This window comes from Anolis sagrei, chromosome 1, assembly GCF_037176765.1.
Source record: "Anolis sagrei isolate rAnoSag1 chromosome 1, rAnoSag1.mat, whole genome shotgun sequence".
NCBI classification, from domain to species: Eukaryota; Metazoa; Chordata; class Lepidosauria; order Squamata; family Dactyloidae; genus Anolis; species Anolis sagrei.
The window spans coordinates 337,148,868-337,169,322 of record NC_090021.1 but is presented as its reverse complement, the minus strand read 5'-3'; the positions used below and the strand labels follow the sequence as shown (position 1 = coordinate 337,169,322).

Here is a 20,455-nt window from a genome sequence, read left to right as displayed (position 1 = left end):
GGGAAGTATCAAGTCCTGGGACATATGAAAGTTCGTAGACACTTTGGGCAGGAAAGCTATATCCGTCCTCAAAACTGCCTTGTCCTTGTGAAATTTGAGGTACGGTGGATCAGCTCTCAAAGCACACAGTTCGCTAGCTGTCCTGGCCGAAGTTATAGCAATTAAGAAGGCCGTCTTCCATGACAAACAAAATAGGCTGGCCGATGCCAAGGGCTCAAAGGGGGGCTTCATTAGCGAACCAAGAACCAACTCTAGACTCCAGGAGGGGGCGACAGGAGCTACTGGGGGTCTAGTATTCATGAGTCCTCTTAAAAACGTCTTCACAAGAGGATCCAAAAAGCAAGAGGGGAGGCCGAATTTCCTACGAAACCACGAAATAGCGGCCAAGTAACATTTTAACGATGGGTAGGATAACCCTGCATCCAGTAGTGACACTAGAAAATCTAACACTAAAGAGATGGGAGCAGTGTCCGGGTTTGTTCCCCGACCCCTTGCATAAGAGGAGAATCTCGCCCATTTATAAAGGTAGGACCGCTTAGTGGACGGTCTGTGGGCCGCTTCGATGATTTGTAGCACTGGATGAGACAAATCCAAAACATGGCTATCGGGGAAGGATTCGCCAGGCAGTGAGCCTCAGTCTGTGTACCTCTGGGTACAACACCTGGCCCCCCTGTGACGTTAAGAGGTCTGTTCTGTCTGACAGGCGGGTGAACACTCCCCTTGCCAGCAGGCGCAGTGGGGAAAACCACAGCTGTCTCGGCCACCAAGGGGTCACTAGTATGCAGTGTGCGTTTTCTGCTTGGAGCTTCGCCACCACTCTCAATAGGAGAGGGAAGGGGGGGAATGCGTAAGTCCTGCGGCCCGTCCAGGTCTGGACGAAGGCATCTCCCAGACACCTCCCCTGGGGCGACGCATGTTCTCGTGCGCAGAAGAGAGGGCACTTCGAATTGGACCGAGTTGCGAAAAGGTCCAGCTCTGGGTTTCCCCATGCTCGGAAGAGTCTCTGCACCTCTGCCTGATTCAGGGACCATTCGGGATGTGCCAGTGGGTTCCGACTCAAGGAGTCTGCCAACAGGTTCAACTCCCCTGGCACATGGGTCACAAGAAGATGAATCCCCCTGTGTATGCACCATTCCCAAATCTGTAATGAAAGGGCTAGGAGGGTGTGAGAGTGTGTGCCTCCCTGTTTGTTCAGGTAGTACATCACCGTGGTGTTGTCGGTGAGGACGTGTACTACCTGACCTGTGACCACCCTCTCGAAGGACCTCAGGGCCCTTTCGACGGCGAGAAGCTCTAGCGCGTTTATGTGAAGAGTGCTTTCTTCTTCTCCCCACATGCCGTGAGCCACTAGTCCTTGGGAATGCGCACCCCAACCCGTCAAAGAGGAGTCTGTGGTGACCGTCCTTGTGGCGCGAGGGGCGTAGAAAGGCAGACCCGCACAAGCCCACTTCGCGTCCATCCAACATTGGAGCGAGGAACGGACCCACGACGGAGGGGATAGCCTCACGGCTGGGTTGTCCACCAGCGGGTTGAATTCGGAGAGGAACCAGGACTGGAGTAGCCGCATACGCAACCTGGAATAGCGGATGACCGACGTAGTCGATGCCATGTGTCCCAACAGCACCTGGAAATGCTTGGCCGGCATGTCGGGTTCCGAGATGGTCAGGCTGATCAGGTCGCGCAGGTTGTCGAAGCGGTCCCCAGGCAGAAAGGCTCTCTCGGCGACAGAGTCCAGAAGAGCCCCGATGAACTGAATGCGTTGTGAAGGCACCAGCACCGACTTCTCCCGGTTGAGGACGAGGCCCAGCGACTGGAGAAGAGACAAAACCATGGAAACGTGTTTTTGAAGCACGTGACGGGATCTGCCCACTATCAACCAGTCGTCAATGTAAGGGTAGACTGTCACGCCCCTCGTCCTCAGATGGGCGGCCACCACCGCCATGCATTTTGTAAAAACTCTTGGGGCAGCGGAAAGGCCAAAGGGCAGAACGTTAAAACAATAAGTTCGGCCATCAACTCTAAAGGAGAGAAACCTGCGGTGGTGCGGGGCAATAGAGATGTGGAAGTAAGCATCTCTAAGGTCCACCGTCGCAAACCAAACCCCCCTCGATAGGAGAGGGGTTATGGAAGCAAGAGTCACCATCCTAAATTTCTTTGGTTTAATATGTTTATTTAGTGCTCTTAAATCAAGGATCGGGCGCATCCCGCCTCCACGCTTGGTAATCAGAAAATACCTTGGAAAGAAACAGAACGGAACAGCAGAGGGGTCCACCAGCGAGATGGCCCCTTTTTTTAACAACATTTCAATCTCCTCCAAAAGTTGAGGGGAGGGAGCAGTGTCCCTCAACTGACCCACCCTGGGGATGTCTTCAAACTCGATAACATAACCGTCAGAAACGATAGATAGTACCCAAGCATCCGTCGTGATGCGTGCCCATGCAGAGTAGAAAGGGGCAAGTCTATCTCTGAAAAAGGAGGAAGGCCCAACTGGAGCCTCAGAGCTTAACCCAGTAGAACAATGTGGAGGGGGAATCCTAAACCAGGATTCATCTGAAGTTGGTATAGGTTCAGGCGCGCCGACCCCAAGACTCGCTGAAGAAGCGTCAAAGGCGCTTCTTGGAGGCACCTGAGAGCTTGGGCTTCCCCTGGAATGATTGCGCCCTACCCTTTTGGAAATAAGGGGTTCGACGGGCTCCCTGAAATCTGGAATTTCCAGAAAATCTATTCCGTACCGGCCCCGAAAAAGAGCTATTAAAGGGTTTGCGATAGGGGGTCGTAGACTGCTGCCATTTAGGCCTGGTTTGATTATACGGCTGCCACGTATAGCCAAATTTGTAGGCTGATTGCCTAACATCTTGCTTTTGTTTTAAGTTGTCGTCCGTATTGGGGTTGAAGAGGCCCTCCTCATGAAAGTGGAGGTCCTCAGCTAGGGCTTTCCCCTCTTCTGAAAGGTTAGAGGCTCTTAACCAGGCATGCCGTCTTATGGACGTGGCAGTAGCGAATAAATTGCCTGCTGTTTCGGCCATATGCTTGGCGAAGTCTTTCTGTAGTTTTGACAACGCCAGGGCCTCGCCCTGCAGAGCCTTGGGGAGGCGCTGCTCTTCTACTGGCATGGTCTCAATGTGCTGCAACATACGATTCCATAGAAATGATTGATAACCGCTCATATAAGTAGCGTAATGAGCCATACGCGTAAATAAACTAGCTGCAAAATATGCCTTTTTTCCAAAAGTGTCCAATTTCCTACCCTCTCTGTCTGGGGGGGTGGTCACTGAGTTCTTGGGCCGCTTAGACTTGGTGACCTCCGCCACCACAGTGTTGGCCTTGGGGGGTGCCAGTGCCCACTTAGCTGTAGTCATATCAATCTTGTATAACGCATCCAACCGCCTAGGGACGGCCGGCACGGCAGATGGAGCCATGTCTACAACCTTTGCTAGCTTCAATAGGTAGGGCAACACAGGAAGGGCAGAAGAGGATACCACATTTTGTTCCTCCGATGGGAACATCGGGTCCTCGACATGTTCAGGGGGTTTAGGGGCAGGGATGTCTAAAGCCCTAATCATTCTTTCAACCAGGGCTGCAAACTTATGAAAATCGGCAGGCAAAACAACAGAAGCATCCTCACCCCCCAAATTTTGAACCACCTCGGGTGGTTCTGAACCGGAATCGCTGTCCTTCGGTTCATTATCATCTTGGGCTGAAGTCACTGGCAAGTCCACTGGTGCCACCCTCAAGGGAGTCGTAGTGGTAACGTCCAGTTCTGTTGGGCGGGTGGCGGCCGAGGTGGCCGGAGCCCTTGCAGCAGGAGAGCTACACAACATCAAGTCAGTCCCACCTGCAGCACCCATCGGTGTCGCAGGGCCAGGCGGCTGGCAGCCCACTGCCCGCAGCCCATCCCCTGCTGGGCTAGCACTCATCCTCGGGGTCGGAGCAGGGCCCGCTGGAGTGGCATGCACAGGGTGGGCCCGCGCAGGCAAAGCGTCCTGTCCAAGGCCGTTCCCCTCCAGCCCCGATGCTGCAAGGGGCGGGGGAGGGGGAGCCGCTGCCACCGAGAAGGGGACCGGGGCCGGCACAAAGATGAGTTGGCCCGATGGGGCCATCTGCCAGAAACCCTGCGGGACTGTCGGTCTCGGCGTACTCCGTCTCCGGGATCGGTGGGAGCGCCTTCTGCGTCTGGGGGAGGGTGAGGAGGAGGAGGAGGATGAGGTTGAAGAGGAGGAGGAGGAGGAAGATTCGGATCGCCTGCTGCTCCTCGTGGAGGCTCGGTGACGTCGGCGCCGGGAGCCTCTGCTCCTCCGCGAGGGAGATCTAGAACGCCTGGGGCGCTTGCTGGGGCGGCGTGATCCCCGGCCATCCCTCTGCTGGGCTCGATAGGCATCCGTCCCTGATGCTCCAGCTGGCAACATCAGCTGAGAAGAGTAACCAGTTGGCCCCTCTGCCGGGGCTTGCAAAGGCTCCGTGGTCGCCGGCCTCGGGGAAGGAATTCCCAAACTAGCCTCGGTAGCGGGAGGAGGCGGGCCATTGAATATGCCTGCGAAAGCGCCGCTACAGGATGGCTCCGCCTCCAGGGGTGGAGTTGTGGGTGGAGCTACAGAAGACAGCCTTTCCTCTCTGAGGGCCACCTCTCCGCCTCCCTCGATACCGGAGGGAGACAGTATAGGCATTATAGGAGTCGCTAAAGTCTCTGGCAACAGGCTCTCCGGCCTCGAGAGAGACGCCCGAGTGGGAGTAGCGTCCGCCGGCTCCATGCTCAAGGTAGGTGCTGCCACAGGCAGGCTCGGTTGTTCATGCCGCTCCGCCATGATAGGGGGAGGAGCTGAGGCGGTAGAGGATGAAGCGGCGCTTCCCGCCCTTTTTGAAGCCGCTTTTTTGCTCAGCATCGGACGGCCACCATCTTGTGGGGCCTTGTCCTTCGGCTTTTTAGCTTTCTTTTTTGCCGGATCCCCAGCCCGACTCAGAAAGGGCAAAGTCGTCGCCGCCGAGGGCGCTTGTTGTGCCGGTGGTGTGGGCGGGAGCAAGGCCCTTTCATAAAGGGCAGCTTTAAGACGGAGCTCTCGGCTCTTCCTGGTCTGAGGCGTGAAAGCCAGGCAGACCGAGCAAGACTGAGTGAGGTGACCCTCTCCCAGGCAAGTCAAACACAACGAGTGCCCATCAGTATTAGGGTATAAGTTGGGGCAGTTGGAGCACCGCTTAAATGACGTGGTCGCCATACTGTAGCGGAAAGCTAGTTGAAGCCCCGAGAAGAAATCGAAGTAAGCAGTCCGATCGGTGGCAAACAGGGTCCAAACACAAATCCGATACCTTAGTCCAAAACAGTCCAGTCAAAAGCCAATAAATCACACAGAAGAATCACAGAAGTTCGCACGGAGAAAGAAGGTTCTCAGGCTACCAACAGGAGCGCGGAAAAGAGAACTGCTGGCTAGCCCCGCCCACGGGCTACTTATACTCGGGGAGAGGGTGGGCGGGCCTAGCTGGGGTCTAAATTGTTATTTTACTTTCTAGAAGGTTCCGAAGGCTTACTGCGCAAGCGCATAAATACCAAATGTACGATTCACAGGGACTACGACAGGAAATAATAATAACAATAACAACAACAGAGGAAAATAATAAATAAGCTTGAATAAGCCGAGCGGTGCTTTTTTAGCCTTAAAAAGGACTGAAAAACTCAACTTATATTAGAGTATATAAGGGATATGACACAGATCCCATCATTTAAGAGGTTCCTATTTATTTAATCATCCTACAGGCTCCCTACAGACACAAGCAAGTTGTTTAACTAACTAAATAGGAGGAAACAGATCTGGAGAGCAGGTATCAAAGACTTAGACAAGTTTGTCCAACATTCAGAGAATGTTGCTCAGAATAAATTCAGTCTGACTCACCAGATTTGGGAGTAGATGCACTTTCACAGGGCATGGGAGATCCTTCAGAAGGACACAAAAATAATGTGCATTTGAATGAAAATATAAAAAAGACAGCAACATTTTAAGCATCTTCTCAGTTATTATGTTAGTTATTTATTTACTTCATTTTTACCCTGTCTTTCTCACCCTTCAAGGGACTCAAGGTGGCATACAACTCCAGCAAGAATCCAATGCTGGTAAAATCAACAATAGACTATAAAAATACCCTCTCAGCTAAAACCAATTAGCAGTTGATCAATAAAACACATAAAACAGTATATATATTGGGTTATTGTAGGTTTTTCGGGCTGTATGACCATGTTCCAAAAGCATTCTCTCCTGATGGTTTGCCTGCATTTATGACAGGCATCCTCAGAGGTTGTGAGGATGCCTGCCACAGATGCAGGCGAAACGTCAGGAGAGAATGCTTTTGGAACATGGTTATACAGCCCGAAAAACCTACAACAACCCAGTGATTTCAGCCATGAAAACCTCTGACAATCTATATATATAAAAATGCTCTGTGCATGAGTACCTTAAAAACAAAAGAACCAATGAACAAAATCACACCAAATTTGGCAACAAAACGTCTCACTACACAAGGAGTGACCATCACTCAAAAAATTATGATTTTGTCATTTGGGAGTTGTAGTTGCTGGGATTTATAGTTCACCTACAATCAAAGAGCATTCTGAACTCCATCAACAACAGAATTGAACCAAACTTGGCACACAGAACTCCCATGACCAACAGAAAATACTGGAAGGGTTTGGTAGGCATTGACCTTGAGTTTGGGAGTTGTAGTTCACCTACATCCAGAGAGCACTGTGGACTCAAACAATGATGGATCTGGACCAAACTTTGCACAAGCATTCAATATGCCCAAATATGAACACAGATGGAGTTTGGGGGAAGTAGACCTTGACATTTGGGAGTTGTAGTTGCTGGGATTTATAGTTCACCTACAATCAAAGAGCATTCTGAACCCCACGAACAACAGAATTGGGCCAAACTTCCCACACAGAACTCCCATGACCAACAAAAAATACTGTGTTTTCCGATGGTCTTTGGCAACCCCTCTAACACCTCCTGGTGACCCCCCCCCCCCCCCGGGGTCCTGACCCACAGGTTGAGAAACACTGTTCTAAGACCTTTTTCCTGACATCACTTCTTTGAGACAGAATGTAGAAAAAACAGAGGTATATGGGGAAAAGGGCATAGTTCTGGGGGCTTGTGAGAAGTATTTTTGTATGTTTGGGTTGTTTCCACCTGCAATTAATTAATTGCAATTACCATGATGTTTTTAAAATGGACAAGAGTGGGAGAAAGAGACTCAGGGGCCGGTAAAGAGGTTGCAGGTTTCCCACAGAATACACTCTCTGCCTATCTCTGTCCAATGAACAAAAGATCTCCTTCATCATCAGAACTAGCAATCCTTGCAAATCCGAGAAATATCTGAATCCATCCTGAATTTTGCTGCCTGCCTTACTAGGTTTTGTCTCGTCAGGCACATCTTCGTTGGCCTGGTCTGTAATTTCTTCATCCTTTTCCGTGCTCTGCTGGCGCTGAAGTTTTCTCACACGAGCCTGACTCCATTCTGTGGGAGTATTACTGTAACTTAAGCAGAGAAATGCAATCAAGACGCGGTTATCAATCCTTTACCAAAAGATAAGAGAGAATAGAGAGAAAGGAAGCTTTCACAGACCCAACAGAACAGAGGCTGGGTCATGGATAAAATAACAGATTATGGTTACAACCTTAAACCTGATTATTATGACAATGAATTTCACAATTTGTATTGCGCAAATGTTTTGAGGACAAAACTCAAAGTCTTGTAGAAAAACAAAAGAATTTGGTATTTGGTGGGCGAGTGGGCTTATTAACAAAAGACCCTCGGCATAATTGTACAGCAGATTAACTTGTTAGCAATGTGATCCAGCACCAGTAGCCCAAAGTGATCAAAAGAACAAAAACACACAGACCAATGTTATCTCTTCCATAGGAGGATTTTCTTTGTAGTAAAATAATATGGTTGCACTATTTACCAGAACTAGGTTTCAATAACACAAATAATGTTCTTTATGGGTTGTTGTAGGTTTTTTCTGGCTATATGGCCATGTTCTAGAGGCTTTCTCTCGTGACGTTTCGCCTGCATCTATGGCAAGCATCCTCAGAGGTAGTGAGGGCTGTTGGAATTAGGAAAATGGGTTTATATATCTGTGGAATGAACAGGGTGGGACAAAGAACTCTTGTCTGTTGGGAGCTAGGTGTGAATGGTTCCACTGACCACCTTGATTAACATTTGATGGCCTGGCAGTGCCTGGGTCAATCTTTTGTTGAGAGGTGATTAGATGTCCTTGATTGTTTCCTCTCTGTTGTTTTGCTGTTGTAATTTTAGATTTGTAATTTTAGATTCCAGCCATGAAAGCCACTGACAATACCAAGTTTTTTATACTTCCTTCTTTGCTCCCACGCTGGGCTTCTCATACAGATAAACAGCTTCGCTCTCAAGAGCTTCTTCTAACCAAAGTTACACAGTAGCGTTTTACACACAGCAGCCTTCACATATAATGGCCTTCAACCTGGGGCTTCATCTCACTGAAGCTTCTCACACCAGGCCTTCTCATACTGAGGCCTTTCTCCCACTGAGGCGAACTAACACCGAGGCCTTCTCATACTGAGGGTTGTCTCAGACTGACACCTCTCTCACACTAGGGCGAACTAATACCGAGGCCTGCTTATACCAAGCCCTACTAAAACACTGAGGCCCTTCTCCCACAGAGACCTCTCACAGACTGAGGGCTACTGAGCTACAAGCATACTTGCTTGTATTGTATTGTTGTAGTAGAGTCTCCTGGTACCGTTACTACTGATTGAGTGGTAGAGGAGGGAAAAGGTGTGCTCAGGAGTTAAGTGAGGAACAGCAAAGGAAGAGGATTTGGGAAATACTTATGTCACCCACTGACAAACATTCCTTTGAGGGGTTTTCTGAAAGTGAAATGAATGAGGAGGAGGGAGTTTCAGCGGATGTAAGCAGCGGAGTTAAGAGGTCTACTCGAGAGTCGGGATCCGATGAGGAGTGTCAAAGGAAAAAGATCCGGGATATACTTAATGCTCCCACAGAGGAGGAGGATTTCATGGGTTTCACCGGGAGTAATGGGTCTGGGAGTGACGAGGAGGAGGATTGGTCATTGGACTGGACCAAGGTTCAAGAGGTTCGAGATATCTGTACTCAACCAACATTTAGTGACACGTTTGCAGGATTTTCTGGTGGTGAGGACTGGCAATCTGGGGATACTGTGGACTCATGTCTTAACCTAAGTCTTGACAAGCGATGGAAGAGTTGGAGGGATGGGCGTTGGCGTTCAGCTATAGAAGCTAAACCAGCTGAAAGTGATGATGACGAGATGGAGGGCAGCTCATCATTGAGTGAGGAATTGTAGATAAAAGTAAGCATCAAAATGTTATAACTTTGCAGAAGGCAAAGTGTTGGTTTCGTGCCTTGGGTTTTGTCGCTGCCACTTTCGTGTTGGGCTTGGGTCCTGGATCTGCAGGTTGCTGTATCCTCTGTGTTTGAACTCGGCTTGGATTCCTGTGAGTGTGGTTTTCTCCCTTCCTTGACTCCGGACTGCTTTTGACGACGACAACACTGACTACGTGGACTTTGGAACCTCGCAACTTTGACCTTGGCTTTCTTCGACTTTGGACTGTTTTTAACTTTGGCTTTTGCTTCACGGACATTTGTTTGCTTACCCTTTGTCTGCTGTGCTATTTTGGGTAACTTTGGACACTACTCAGTTTAATCTGGATTATATCTGTTTAATCCGGATTATATCTCTGTTTAATCCGGATTATTTTCTAAGTTTTTTTGAGCTAAATCTTGCTGCTTCTTTTCAGTTTTGACCAAAGGCACTGAAGTAAGTGTCTGAGTCTTTTGTTTGATTTAATAAACTGTTACTTTTGGATATATTAACAAGTCTGGTTCTTTAAAGGCTTCTGGGTTCCAACAGAACTGCAGCTTTTGCTGAGTCATTGAATCCATCTAACCCTTACAGTACTTGACTCACGTTTTTGTAATTAAAAATACCTAGCTAATTTTTAATATTTCTAACAGTATTGTCATGCAAAATATCAAAAAATTGTTACAAAGGCATCCTATTAATAATGACGACCAATGTTAGTTACAGCAGCAGAAATATACTGCTATCATGAAATTAATCAGTAGCTCCAAAATCTATCAGACATGAGAACCTTTGGCTTCGTGTCTTACAAGCCAGTATGAAAATGACCAAATTGAAACCCAGTGTACCATTCCTGAAACTCAGTGAGCATAAACTTGATCGGTTTCTTGAAGGGCTCCCTCAATGCACTTTGCTCTGAGTGGTCCAAAAAGGAAGTGCAGGATATACGCTGAAAATAAAAGGATCTGACATTCTGCACATTACCTCCCAAGATCTGCCTTAAAGCAAACTCCAAACTCCTGGTTGAGAGTAAACCCAGGTGAAAGTCAATGAGAGCATGACGCTAAAACTAACCGGGAGAAGTGGACGAAATTCAGGCATGGGAGCAACTTAATTTCTTAACCAAAAGATCAGGAATGGTAGAGCTGATGCAGAACCTGTGTGTAGGCTATTTTGAAATTGGTTGTTTCTTCATAAGATAAGATACTATTCTATACTAAAAGGAAATAGGAGGGAAATTTCTCTTTTATTCCTAGAGCATGTCAGTGAACTACAAACTCTGGATTCCATAGGATTGAACTCTGGCTAATGAAGTGGAATAATAGTACTATAATTAGATAAAGGTAAAGGTTTCTCCTGACATTAAGTCTAGTCATCTCCAACTCTTGGGGGGGGGGGGGTGATGCTCATTTCCATTTCTAAACCAAAGAGCTGGCGTTGTCCGTAGACACCTCCAAGGTCATGTGGCCAGCATGACTGCATGGATCATCATTACCTTCCTGCCGGAGAGGTACTAATCTACTCACATCTGCATGTTTTTAAACTACTAGGTTGGCAGAAGAGTACTATAATTAGTACTCTTCTGCCAATCCTCTAGTGAGGCCCTCCTTTCGCCCCTTCCTATATCACAGGCAAGAGTTGTGGGAATGAGGGAGAGGGCCTCTCCGCTGTGGCACCCCGACTTTGGAACACACTACCTGGTGAGATCAGGCAAGCCCCCACTTTAGCAGCCTTTAAGAAAAAATTGAAAACTTGGCTCTTCCGATGTGCCTTCGGAGAGTAACCATTTATTCCATTTCTGTTTGTTCCATCTACAGTGCTGCCCCTATGATGCACTTTCCCCCTTCCTAAACTGAAAGTCTAACCCCACTGGTCATACTTTTTGGGCTCCTCTCAATTACACTTTTTTCTATTCCTACCTCATTCAGGGTTTTATCATCAATTTATCGTCCATTTGGCTTGCCCATTGTATCTGATTTCATGTTATGTCAATTTGCTTTATTTTACTTTGCTACTGTATGTATTTTATTCTGATGTAATTTTTGTTGTCTGTTTTTGCATTATATTCTGTTGTATTGTATCTTTGAGCGTGGCCTCATGTTAGCCGCCCCGGACACTTCTCAAGTGTCTAGGACTATGTGATGTATCACTGAATAATTCGTGCAGATCCCAGTAAGGTGGCCTTCTGCAGCTGGCAGATGGTACTCTTGTCAGCGCCTATTGTGTTTAAGTGCAGGCCAAGATCTGTAGGCACTGCACCCAGTGTGCCGATCCCCACTGGGACCACCTTTACTGGCTTGTGCCAGTGTCTTTGCAGTTTGATCTTTAAATCCTCATATCGTGTCAACTTTTCCAGGGATGGCAACATTGACGATCCACACTTTGTTTATTAACACAATTGTGAGGTCAGGAGTACTATGTCTGTATCTGGAAGCCCTAAGCAAGGGCTGAGTAAATGACCTTGGAGGGCCACATTTGGCCCCCGGGCCTTAATTTGAGGACCCCTGATCTAAATGAATATGGACATTTATCCATGACTAAGAGAAGTTGTTCCTCTATATTGTGTTTATAAGTAATAAACCTGTCATATGACATCATATTCGAAGTTTCAACAACAATAACATAATACTTTGTGTGTCTTAGTAATAGATATCTGTGTTCTATATATAAGAAAAGAGTTCCCACAAAAGCTTTAAAAACAGGTTTAACAATGGAATAGATGGGTTTGCAAAATGGTGGATCTCCTTCAGAGGCCTTTAAAGAGAGGTTGGCTGGCCATACCTTGGGTTTTTTAGCAGTGTATTTCCACACTGGCAAAGGGTTGGATTGCATGGCCCCTGGCAGCAGTCCTCTACAATGGTACGGTTCTCTGAATCCATTACTTTATGAAATCAAAATGGTTCCTTTCTCTACATATACTGGCAAACCATTACAGAACTGTAAAATTCACTGTTACCCAGCATTTAGATGGTTCCTGAAGTCCTGCTGCTCCTCTTCCTCCTCTTCAGCAGCTGCCTGCTCTGCTGCTCTCTCTGCAGCAAGTTCACTCAGCCGCTGGGCAAGAACCAGCCTCCGAGAGCGAGAGGCGTACTTGATGGCTAGGTTCGTGGCATTGTGCGTCATGAGCTCCGCCAGCTCCATGCAACGAAACTCACGTTCCAGTGTGCAGGAAAGCTTTAAAGAGAAAGAGGGAAGTTCAACTTGAAAAAGATAAAGCTTTGCCAGTTTGAATCCACACTGCCAGTTTGAATCCGCATTGTATAAACCATCAAGAACTTTAAGATCTTCTGGAGAGGCCCTGCTCTCGGTCCCACCACTTTTGCAGGCGTTGGACTGCAACCCTTAGGGTTTCCCACTGATAGTGCTGGATGGGAAATGTTGTAATTTGTAGTTAAAAACTGACTTTTTCAAGCTCTGATTACAGTATAGGCATAAATCCAGACATTTCTTGTCTGGTTCTAGAGCAGCGTTTCACAACCTGGGGGTCGGGACCCCTGAAGGGGTTGCAAGGAGATGTCAGAGGAGTCATCAAAGACCACCAGGAAACTAAATATTTTCTGTTGGTCATGGGGGTTCTGTGTGGGAAGTTTGGCCCAATTCTTTCATTGGTGAGGTTCAGAATGCTTTTTGATTATAAGTGAACTACAAATCCCAGCAACTACAACTCCCAAATGTCAAGGTCTATTTTCCCCAAACTCCACCAGTGTTCACATTTGGGTATATTGAGGATTCATGTCAAGTTTGGTCCAGATCCATCATTGTTTGAGTCCACAGTGCTCTCTGGATGTAGGTGAACTACAACTCCAGTACTCAAGGTCAGTGCCCACCAAACCCTTCCAATATTTTCTGTTGGTCATGGGAGTTTTGTGTGCCAAGTTTGGTTCAATTCTATAGTTGGTGTTGTTCAGAATGCTCTTTGATTGTAGGTGAACTATAAATCCCAGCAACTACAACTCCCAAATCACAAAATCAATCCCCCCCAACCCCACCAGTATTCAAATTTGGGTGTATTGGGTATGAAAATACATCCTGCATATCAGATATTACATTACGATTCATACAGGAGCAAAATTACAATTATGAAGTAGCAACAAAAATAATTTTATGGTCACCACAACATGAGGAACTGTATTAAGGAGCCGCGGCATTAGGAAGGTTGAGAAACACTGTTCTAGAGGTTAAGAAAGGATGAAAACAAATCATATGAAGTTAAAAGCTACGTGGAAGAGTTAAATTCCCAGCCTGCAAAGGAGAACACATGGATAAATAGCATTATTTTGTTAAAATTCACGTAACTAGCAAAAAAATATCCACAGGTCTCACTTTACTGTTTTTCAATTGGATTTATACTCTGCCCTTCTACTGAGATAGAATCCCAAAAAGCTTATTTTTGAATTTGAGACACTGCTTGGCTTACTTACTGCAAACATTTTCATCAAGAGATTCTGCTGTTCTTGAACTGCGTGGCCTTTGACACTTTCATCGTGTTCATATCCATTTTGGGATAAGTAATCCAGGTAATTGTGAAACAAGACAGAGCGCCAGAACTCCTCCTAAATCATGCAGAAGAAAGAAAGAGAAATCAACTCAGAGTTTACACATAGCCATTTTAATCGATGTCATTCATATGCCCTCAACATCTACACAAATGACCAGCCACTGCCAGAAGGGACAGAGAGTTTCATCTATGCTGATGATCGTGCCATTACCACTCAAACAGGGAGCTTTGAGATGGTTGAACAGACGCTTTCCGAAGCTCTAGGTGCTCTTACTGCCTATTACAGGGAAAACCAACTGATCCCTAATCCATCTAAAACACAGACATGCGCCTTTCACCTTAAGAACAGACAAGCATCCCGAGCTCTGAGGATTACCTGGGAAGGAACCCCACTGGAGCATTGCAGCGCACCCAAATACCTGGGAGTCACATTGGACCGTGCTCTGACCTACAAGAAGCACTGCCTGAACATCAAGCAAAAAGAGGGTGCTAGAAACAACATCATACGAAAGCTGACTGGCACAACCTGGGGATCACAACCAGACACAGTGAAGACATCTGCCCTTGCGCTATGCTACTCTGCTGCTGAGTACGCATGCCCAGTGTGGAACATATCTCACCACACTAAAACAGTAGATGTGGCTCTTAATGAGACATGCCGCATTATCACAGGGTGTCTGCGCCCCACACCACTGGAGAAATTGCACTGCTTAGCAGGTATTGCACCACCTGACATCCGCCGGGAAGTAGCAGCCAATAGTGAAAGGACCAAGGCAGAGACATCTCCAGTTCATCCCCTGTTTGGGTATCAGCCAGCACGTCAACGACTTAAATCAAGAAATAGTTTTCTTAGATCTACAGAGACACTCGCTGGAACACCCCAGCAAGCGAGAGTCCAAAAGTGGCAGGCCCAAACCCAGCACCTCAATCTGTGGGTGATACCAGATGAGAGACTCCCCCCTGGGCACACAGAGGACTGGGCAACTTGGAAGGCGCTGAACAGACTGCGCTCTGGCATCACGAGATGCAGAGCCAATCTTAAGAAATGGGGCTACAGGGTGGAATTCACGGCATGCGATTGCGGAGAAGAACAAACCACAGACCACCTGCTGCAATGCACCCTGAGCCCTGCTACATGCACAAGGGAGGACCTCCTTGCGGCAACATCAGAGGCACTCCAAGTGGCCAGATACTGGTCAAAGGACATTTAATCAACTACCAAGCTTGCAAACTTTGTGGGTTTTTTAAATCTGTTTGTTTGTTTTGTTCTGTTAGAAATGTAATACAATGGTCTGGTTGCTCCTGACACGATAAATAAAAATAAATTCCATAGGAGCACACAGATTGAGTGAAATCTTAGCCAGGGATTGCAGGTAAGGAAAAAAAAAGTCAAATCAATATTAACAGAATTTTCTAACTTGTTTAGATTCCGAGTTCATGTGGAAATTCAGAATTTGAATAATGCTGAACAATGACTCTTTCCCACAGCAATTATTATTAGTTATCCAACGCTAAACCTTTATCCTTAATTAATGGAAATATTAACTTCTCCGCCCCCTTTTTGTTTCTGAGACTTCACCTCAGGTTCCCGGTGACATTTCAAGCATGTATTTGCAGACATGATGACTAAACATTTGTTTTATTGCCTGATGTACTTTAATAAGTCATACGTTGCTTGGGAAAATCTGGTTTTGAAAAGGAGGGAATTTCTACTGAAAGCTAGATCCGAAGCAAGTCATAAAGTCTCCCCAAAAGATATGCTATAAAGAAAGACACAAACATCAGTGTTTCTCAACCTGGGGTTCAAGACCCCTGGGGGGGGGGGTCATCAGGGGGTTTCAGAGGGGTCGCCAAAGGCCATCAGAAAACATCTATTTCTGATGGTCATAGAATCATAGAGTTGGAAGAGACCTCATGGGTCATCCAGTCCAACCCCCTGCCAAGAAGCAGGAATATTGCATTCAAATCACCCCTGACAGATGGCCATCCAGCCTCTGTTTAAAAGCTTCCAAAGAAGGAGCCTCCACCACACTCCGGGGCAAAGAGTTCCACTGCTGAACAGTTCTCACAGTCAGGAAGTTCTTCCTCATGTTCAAATGGAATCTTGAAGTTTGAAACCAATAAATGCTGTCACACGTTAGTGCTATATTGGCAGCAAAAGATGCAGCCGATATGCATTAAAGACGCATCTCAGTCTGTTTGCAGGGAAAGTCCACCATTCCCTCTCAGCCAGTGATCAAATTTGGCTCCTAAACAACTAGTTCTATCCAGTCTATCCTTGGTCAGCCATTCAATTCCACATGTCAAGGCCCATGGAGGGTGAAGACCCAAGGGTTATATAGTGCAGAGGCAAATAAAAAAGAATATCAAAGAGTGCATGTGTGGTCCATCTCCTCCCCTCTTGCCTCATTACCTTTGAGAACTGTGCAAGTCAATGAGTAACAGAGGAAAATTCACTTGCCCAGTCTATAGTCTATCTTCATTTAATTTCCCAATTTCAAGTTGCTAAGCTAATGGAAAAGCATTAGAGCAAAGTTGACATTTTCCCCCTTTCTTTATCACTGGACAGCTGTTAACATTTGACCATAATGAGGGCAAGGATGCCTAGACCATCTGCCTAATGGTTGAGTTCAAGCTCAGGAAACATGCACAACTGCTGCACTTCCTCAGCCCCCTCTCCTTTATTCCACCAAATTGCTTAGTCCTGTGACTATGGGCCCTCTGCTTTTCATACAACCTGTGTCTGCCAGAGTCTGCCAGGCTTCCCAGAGGTCCTCAGAACAAGCCTTTGCGAATAGGGTGGCCTTGTGATGCTGCAGCAGCAGCAGAAGAGGTGGCATGACCCTTCAGAGCCAATCACTGCCTTGCTCTGGAGAGCCAGTGTGGCTCTGTGGCGTTTGCCATAGCTGAAGAATATTGGCAAGGTCCACCAAAGAGATTGGGAGCAGATTCCCAAAGAGAACTTCTTGCACTTCACCAACTGAGGTGGGGTCTTTCTTCGGATTTTCTTTGGAAAAATCCAAATATGCCCAAATCTCTTCCAACTCTTTGATTCTATGATTTATTTATTATTATTTATTTACAATATTTGTATCCCACTTTTCTCACCCCGAGGGGGACCCAAAGTGGTTTAGATTACGAGATGGGACATAGGGGTAGATGCGTTCAGACAAGTGAGCTGGGCCAGAACCATATAGAGCTTTATAGGTCAAAACCAGCACTTTGAATTGGGCTCGGAGATGGACCGGCAGCCAGTGGAGCTGGCATAGCGGGGGGGGGGGGGGGGGTCGTATGCTCCCTGTATGCCACCCCAGTTAGTAATCTGGCTGCCGCCCGTTGGAAGTTTCCAAACCATCTTCAAAGGCAGCCCCACGTAGAGCGCGTTGCAGTAATCTATTCGGGATGTAACCAGAGCATGGACCACCGTGGCCACATCAGACTTCCCAAGGTATGGGCGCAGCTGGCACCAAACAAAAGCTTGGGAAGTTCTGGAACTAGACTTGTTTCCTGCAACGCAGAACATGTGCCCCTTCTTCCAGTCGTGGAATTTCTTCAGCTCCAATTCCAAAGAGAAAAGTATACAAAGTAAATGCAAGCCAATGAAAGTGAAATGCCAGCACTTATATCCTTCCCAAAAGATCCCTAGAGACTAAAATATAGGTTTTGATTAGGAGTATGTTGCATGAATAGTCTTACATGACAACCAAATCCCATCCCCTGCCACCCCTTCTCCATAACACACATACCTCTAAAAGTCAACACACAGGACTGATTCCCACTATTACCTACCTCCATTTGGCCCTTATCTGTCGCAGTCTGACAAAAAGGAAGTTTAAATGGCAGCACGGCTACCGCGGGGCGGGGAAGGGTCGCGGGGAAACGGGCTCCTTTACAAGGAATGCACCTACAAGGGGGAAAGACACATACAACTCATACTGGTGTCTGCCCTTTCCTTATGGAAAGGACCTATTTACATATTTAGCAGCAATACAAGGTACAGCTTTTTATTACGTAATTTTTAGACTTCAGATCAAGAAGTAGATGTTGGCATATTTCTTCCACAAAACTTCTCTTTTAGTAAGCCTATAAAACAACAAAGTACCAGGAAAGCATACAAAAATGTTGAGAAAGTACAACAGCTCACAGATTTCTATATATTAAGATTTTAATAGGAGAGTTACCAGGAACAATAAAAATGCAGAAAATACAAACCATCAGTATTTGGTCAAATAATTAAAATTATACTATAGGGCAGTGTTTCTCAACCTGGGGGTCGGGACCTCTGGGGGGGTCACAAGGGGGTGTCAGAAGGGTCACCAAAGACCATTAGTAAACACAGTGTTTTATGTTGGTCATGGGGGTCTTGTGTCAAGTTTGTGTGTTTCAGAATGCTCTTTGATTGTAGGTTAACTATAAATCCCAGCAATGACAACTCCCAAACGTCAAGGTCTATTTTATCCAAACTCCACCAGTGTTCACATTTGGGCATATTGAGCATTCATACCAAGTTTAGTCCGGATCTGTTATTGTCTAAATCCACAGTACTCTCTGGATGTAGGTGAACTACAACTCCCAAACTCAAGGTCAAAGCCCACCAAACCCTTCCAGTAATTTCTATTAGTCATGGGAGTTCTGTGTGCCAAGTTTGGTTCAAATCCACCATTGGTGGAGTTCAGAATGCTCTTTGATTGTAGGTGAACTATAAATCCCAACAACTGCAACTCCCAAATGACAAAATAAATCCCCTCCAACTCTTCCAGTATTCAAATTTGGACGTATAAGATATTTGTGCCAAATTTGGTCCAGTGAATGAAAATAAATTCTGGATATCAGATACTCACATTACGATTTATAACAATAGCAAAATTACAGTTGTGAAGTAGCAACAAAAATAATTTTATGGTTGGGGGTCACCACAACATGAGGAACTGTGTTAAGGGGTCGCGGCATTAGGAAGACTGAGAACCACTGCTATAGGGACAGAAAAGAGTTTGCAAGATCTTATCAAATGTTGGCCCCATGAATTACAGGCAGCCCCAAGTTACGAACAGGATACCGTATAAACTCAAGTATAAGTCAGCCCAAATATAAACCGAGGTACCTAATTTTACCACAAAAAAACTGGGAAAATGTATTGACTCAAATCTTAGCCGAGGGTGGGAAAAGCAGCAGTTACTGGTCAATTTCAAAGTAAAAATAGATACCAATATTATTACATTAATTGAGGCTTCAGTACGTTAAATGTTTTTAAATATTTACATAAAACTGTAATTTAAGATAAGACTCTCCAACTCGGATTAAACCATTATTTTAACCTGCTTCAGTGTAAATGTGCTTACGTATCCTTCCAATAAAAATAAAGAGAGTAAAATAATAAATGTAGTAGTAATAATAATAATAGAGTAAAATAATAAATGTAACGACAATAATAAGTAAATAAAGCAATAAATGTAATAATAACAACAGAGAAAAATAATACATGTAATAATAATAATAATAATAATAATAATAATAATAATAAATAGAATAAAATAATAAGGTTAAGGTAAAGATTGTCCCCTGACATTAAGTCCAGTCATGTCTGACTCTGGAGTGTGGTGCTCATCTCCATTTCTAAGCCGAAGAGCCAGCGTTGTCCGTAGACACCTCCAAGGTCATGTGGCCGGCATGACTGCATGGAGCGGTGTTACCTTCCCGCTGGAGCGGTACCTATTGATCTACTCACATTTTTGCACAGATAGCAAAACAAACACCGCAGGGGTGTTAACCTTTTGCTGTGCTATCTAAAGCATATATATTACACTTAAAAATGTACCTGTTCCAACTGCTAGGTTGGAACTGCTAGGTTGGCAGAAGCTAGGGCTGACAGCGGAAGCTCACGCCGCTCCCTGGAATCGAACCTGCGACCTTTTGGTCAACAAGCTCAGCAGCTCAGTGCTTTAACCCACTGCGCCACCGGGAGGGGGGGGGGGCATAAAATAATAAATGTAATAAAAATAATAACAGAGTAAAATAACAACTTTGACTTAAGTATAAGCCGAGGGGGGCTTTTTCAGTCTAAAAAAAGAGCTCAAAAACTCAGTTTATACTTGAGTATATACAGTAGGTTCTACAGGTTCGTTCTTAAGTTGAATTTGTATGTAAGTTGGAACAGGTACATTTTCAAGTGTAATATATATGCTTTAGATAGCACAGCAAAAGGTTAACACCCCTGTGGTGTTTGTTTTGCTATCTGTGCCCCTGTTCAGAAGATTTTACCTTACTTTCTGTCCTTGTGATAATTGGATTTTGTAAATATTGGCTTGTTGTGGGAACAAGGATTGGTGATAAAGCTTCAGTGGAGATACCTTTCCCCTCATAATAACTCTTTCAGGAGTCGACTCCACTCGCCTCGGGACTGAGAGGGGCAGTATACAAGCATAGTAAATAAATAAATAAATTCAGGAATGTATTTCCCTCCCAAGAGGTAGATTTCTCTCACTTCTTGTTGTCTCAGCCCCGTTCTTAACTAGGAGTCGCTTGTAAGTCGGATGTTTGTATTTCGGGGACTGCATGCACTCTAATAATCAGGCTTTACCCTAGGAGCATTGTTT

General features: G+C 45.8%; 1 protein-coding gene across 2 annotated transcripts in view; it reads right to left on the bottom strand.

The window, feature by feature from the left end:
- Positions 1-20,455, bottom strand: part of WDHD1 (WD repeat and HMG-box DNA binding protein 1) — an 86,455-nt gene that overhangs the window by 12,183 nt on the left and 53,817 nt on the right. Inside the window, exons 17-21 of one of the 2 annotated variants that reach the window (XM_060753416.2) lie at positions 17,652-17,766; positions 13,786-13,917; positions 12,321-12,538; positions 7,393-7,520; positions 5,883-5,924 (exon numbers count right to left, since the gene is read on the bottom strand). In XM_060753416.2, the coding sequence (XP_060609399.2) occupies positions 5,883-5,924; positions 7,393-7,520; positions 12,321-12,538; positions 13,786-13,917; positions 17,652-17,766 (635 nt within the window). The remainder of the gene's footprint in view (positions 1-5,882; positions 5,925-7,392; positions 7,521-12,320; positions 12,539-13,785; positions 13,918-17,651; positions 17,767-20,455) is intronic. The other variant, XM_060753424.2, reaches the window with a different exon arrangement.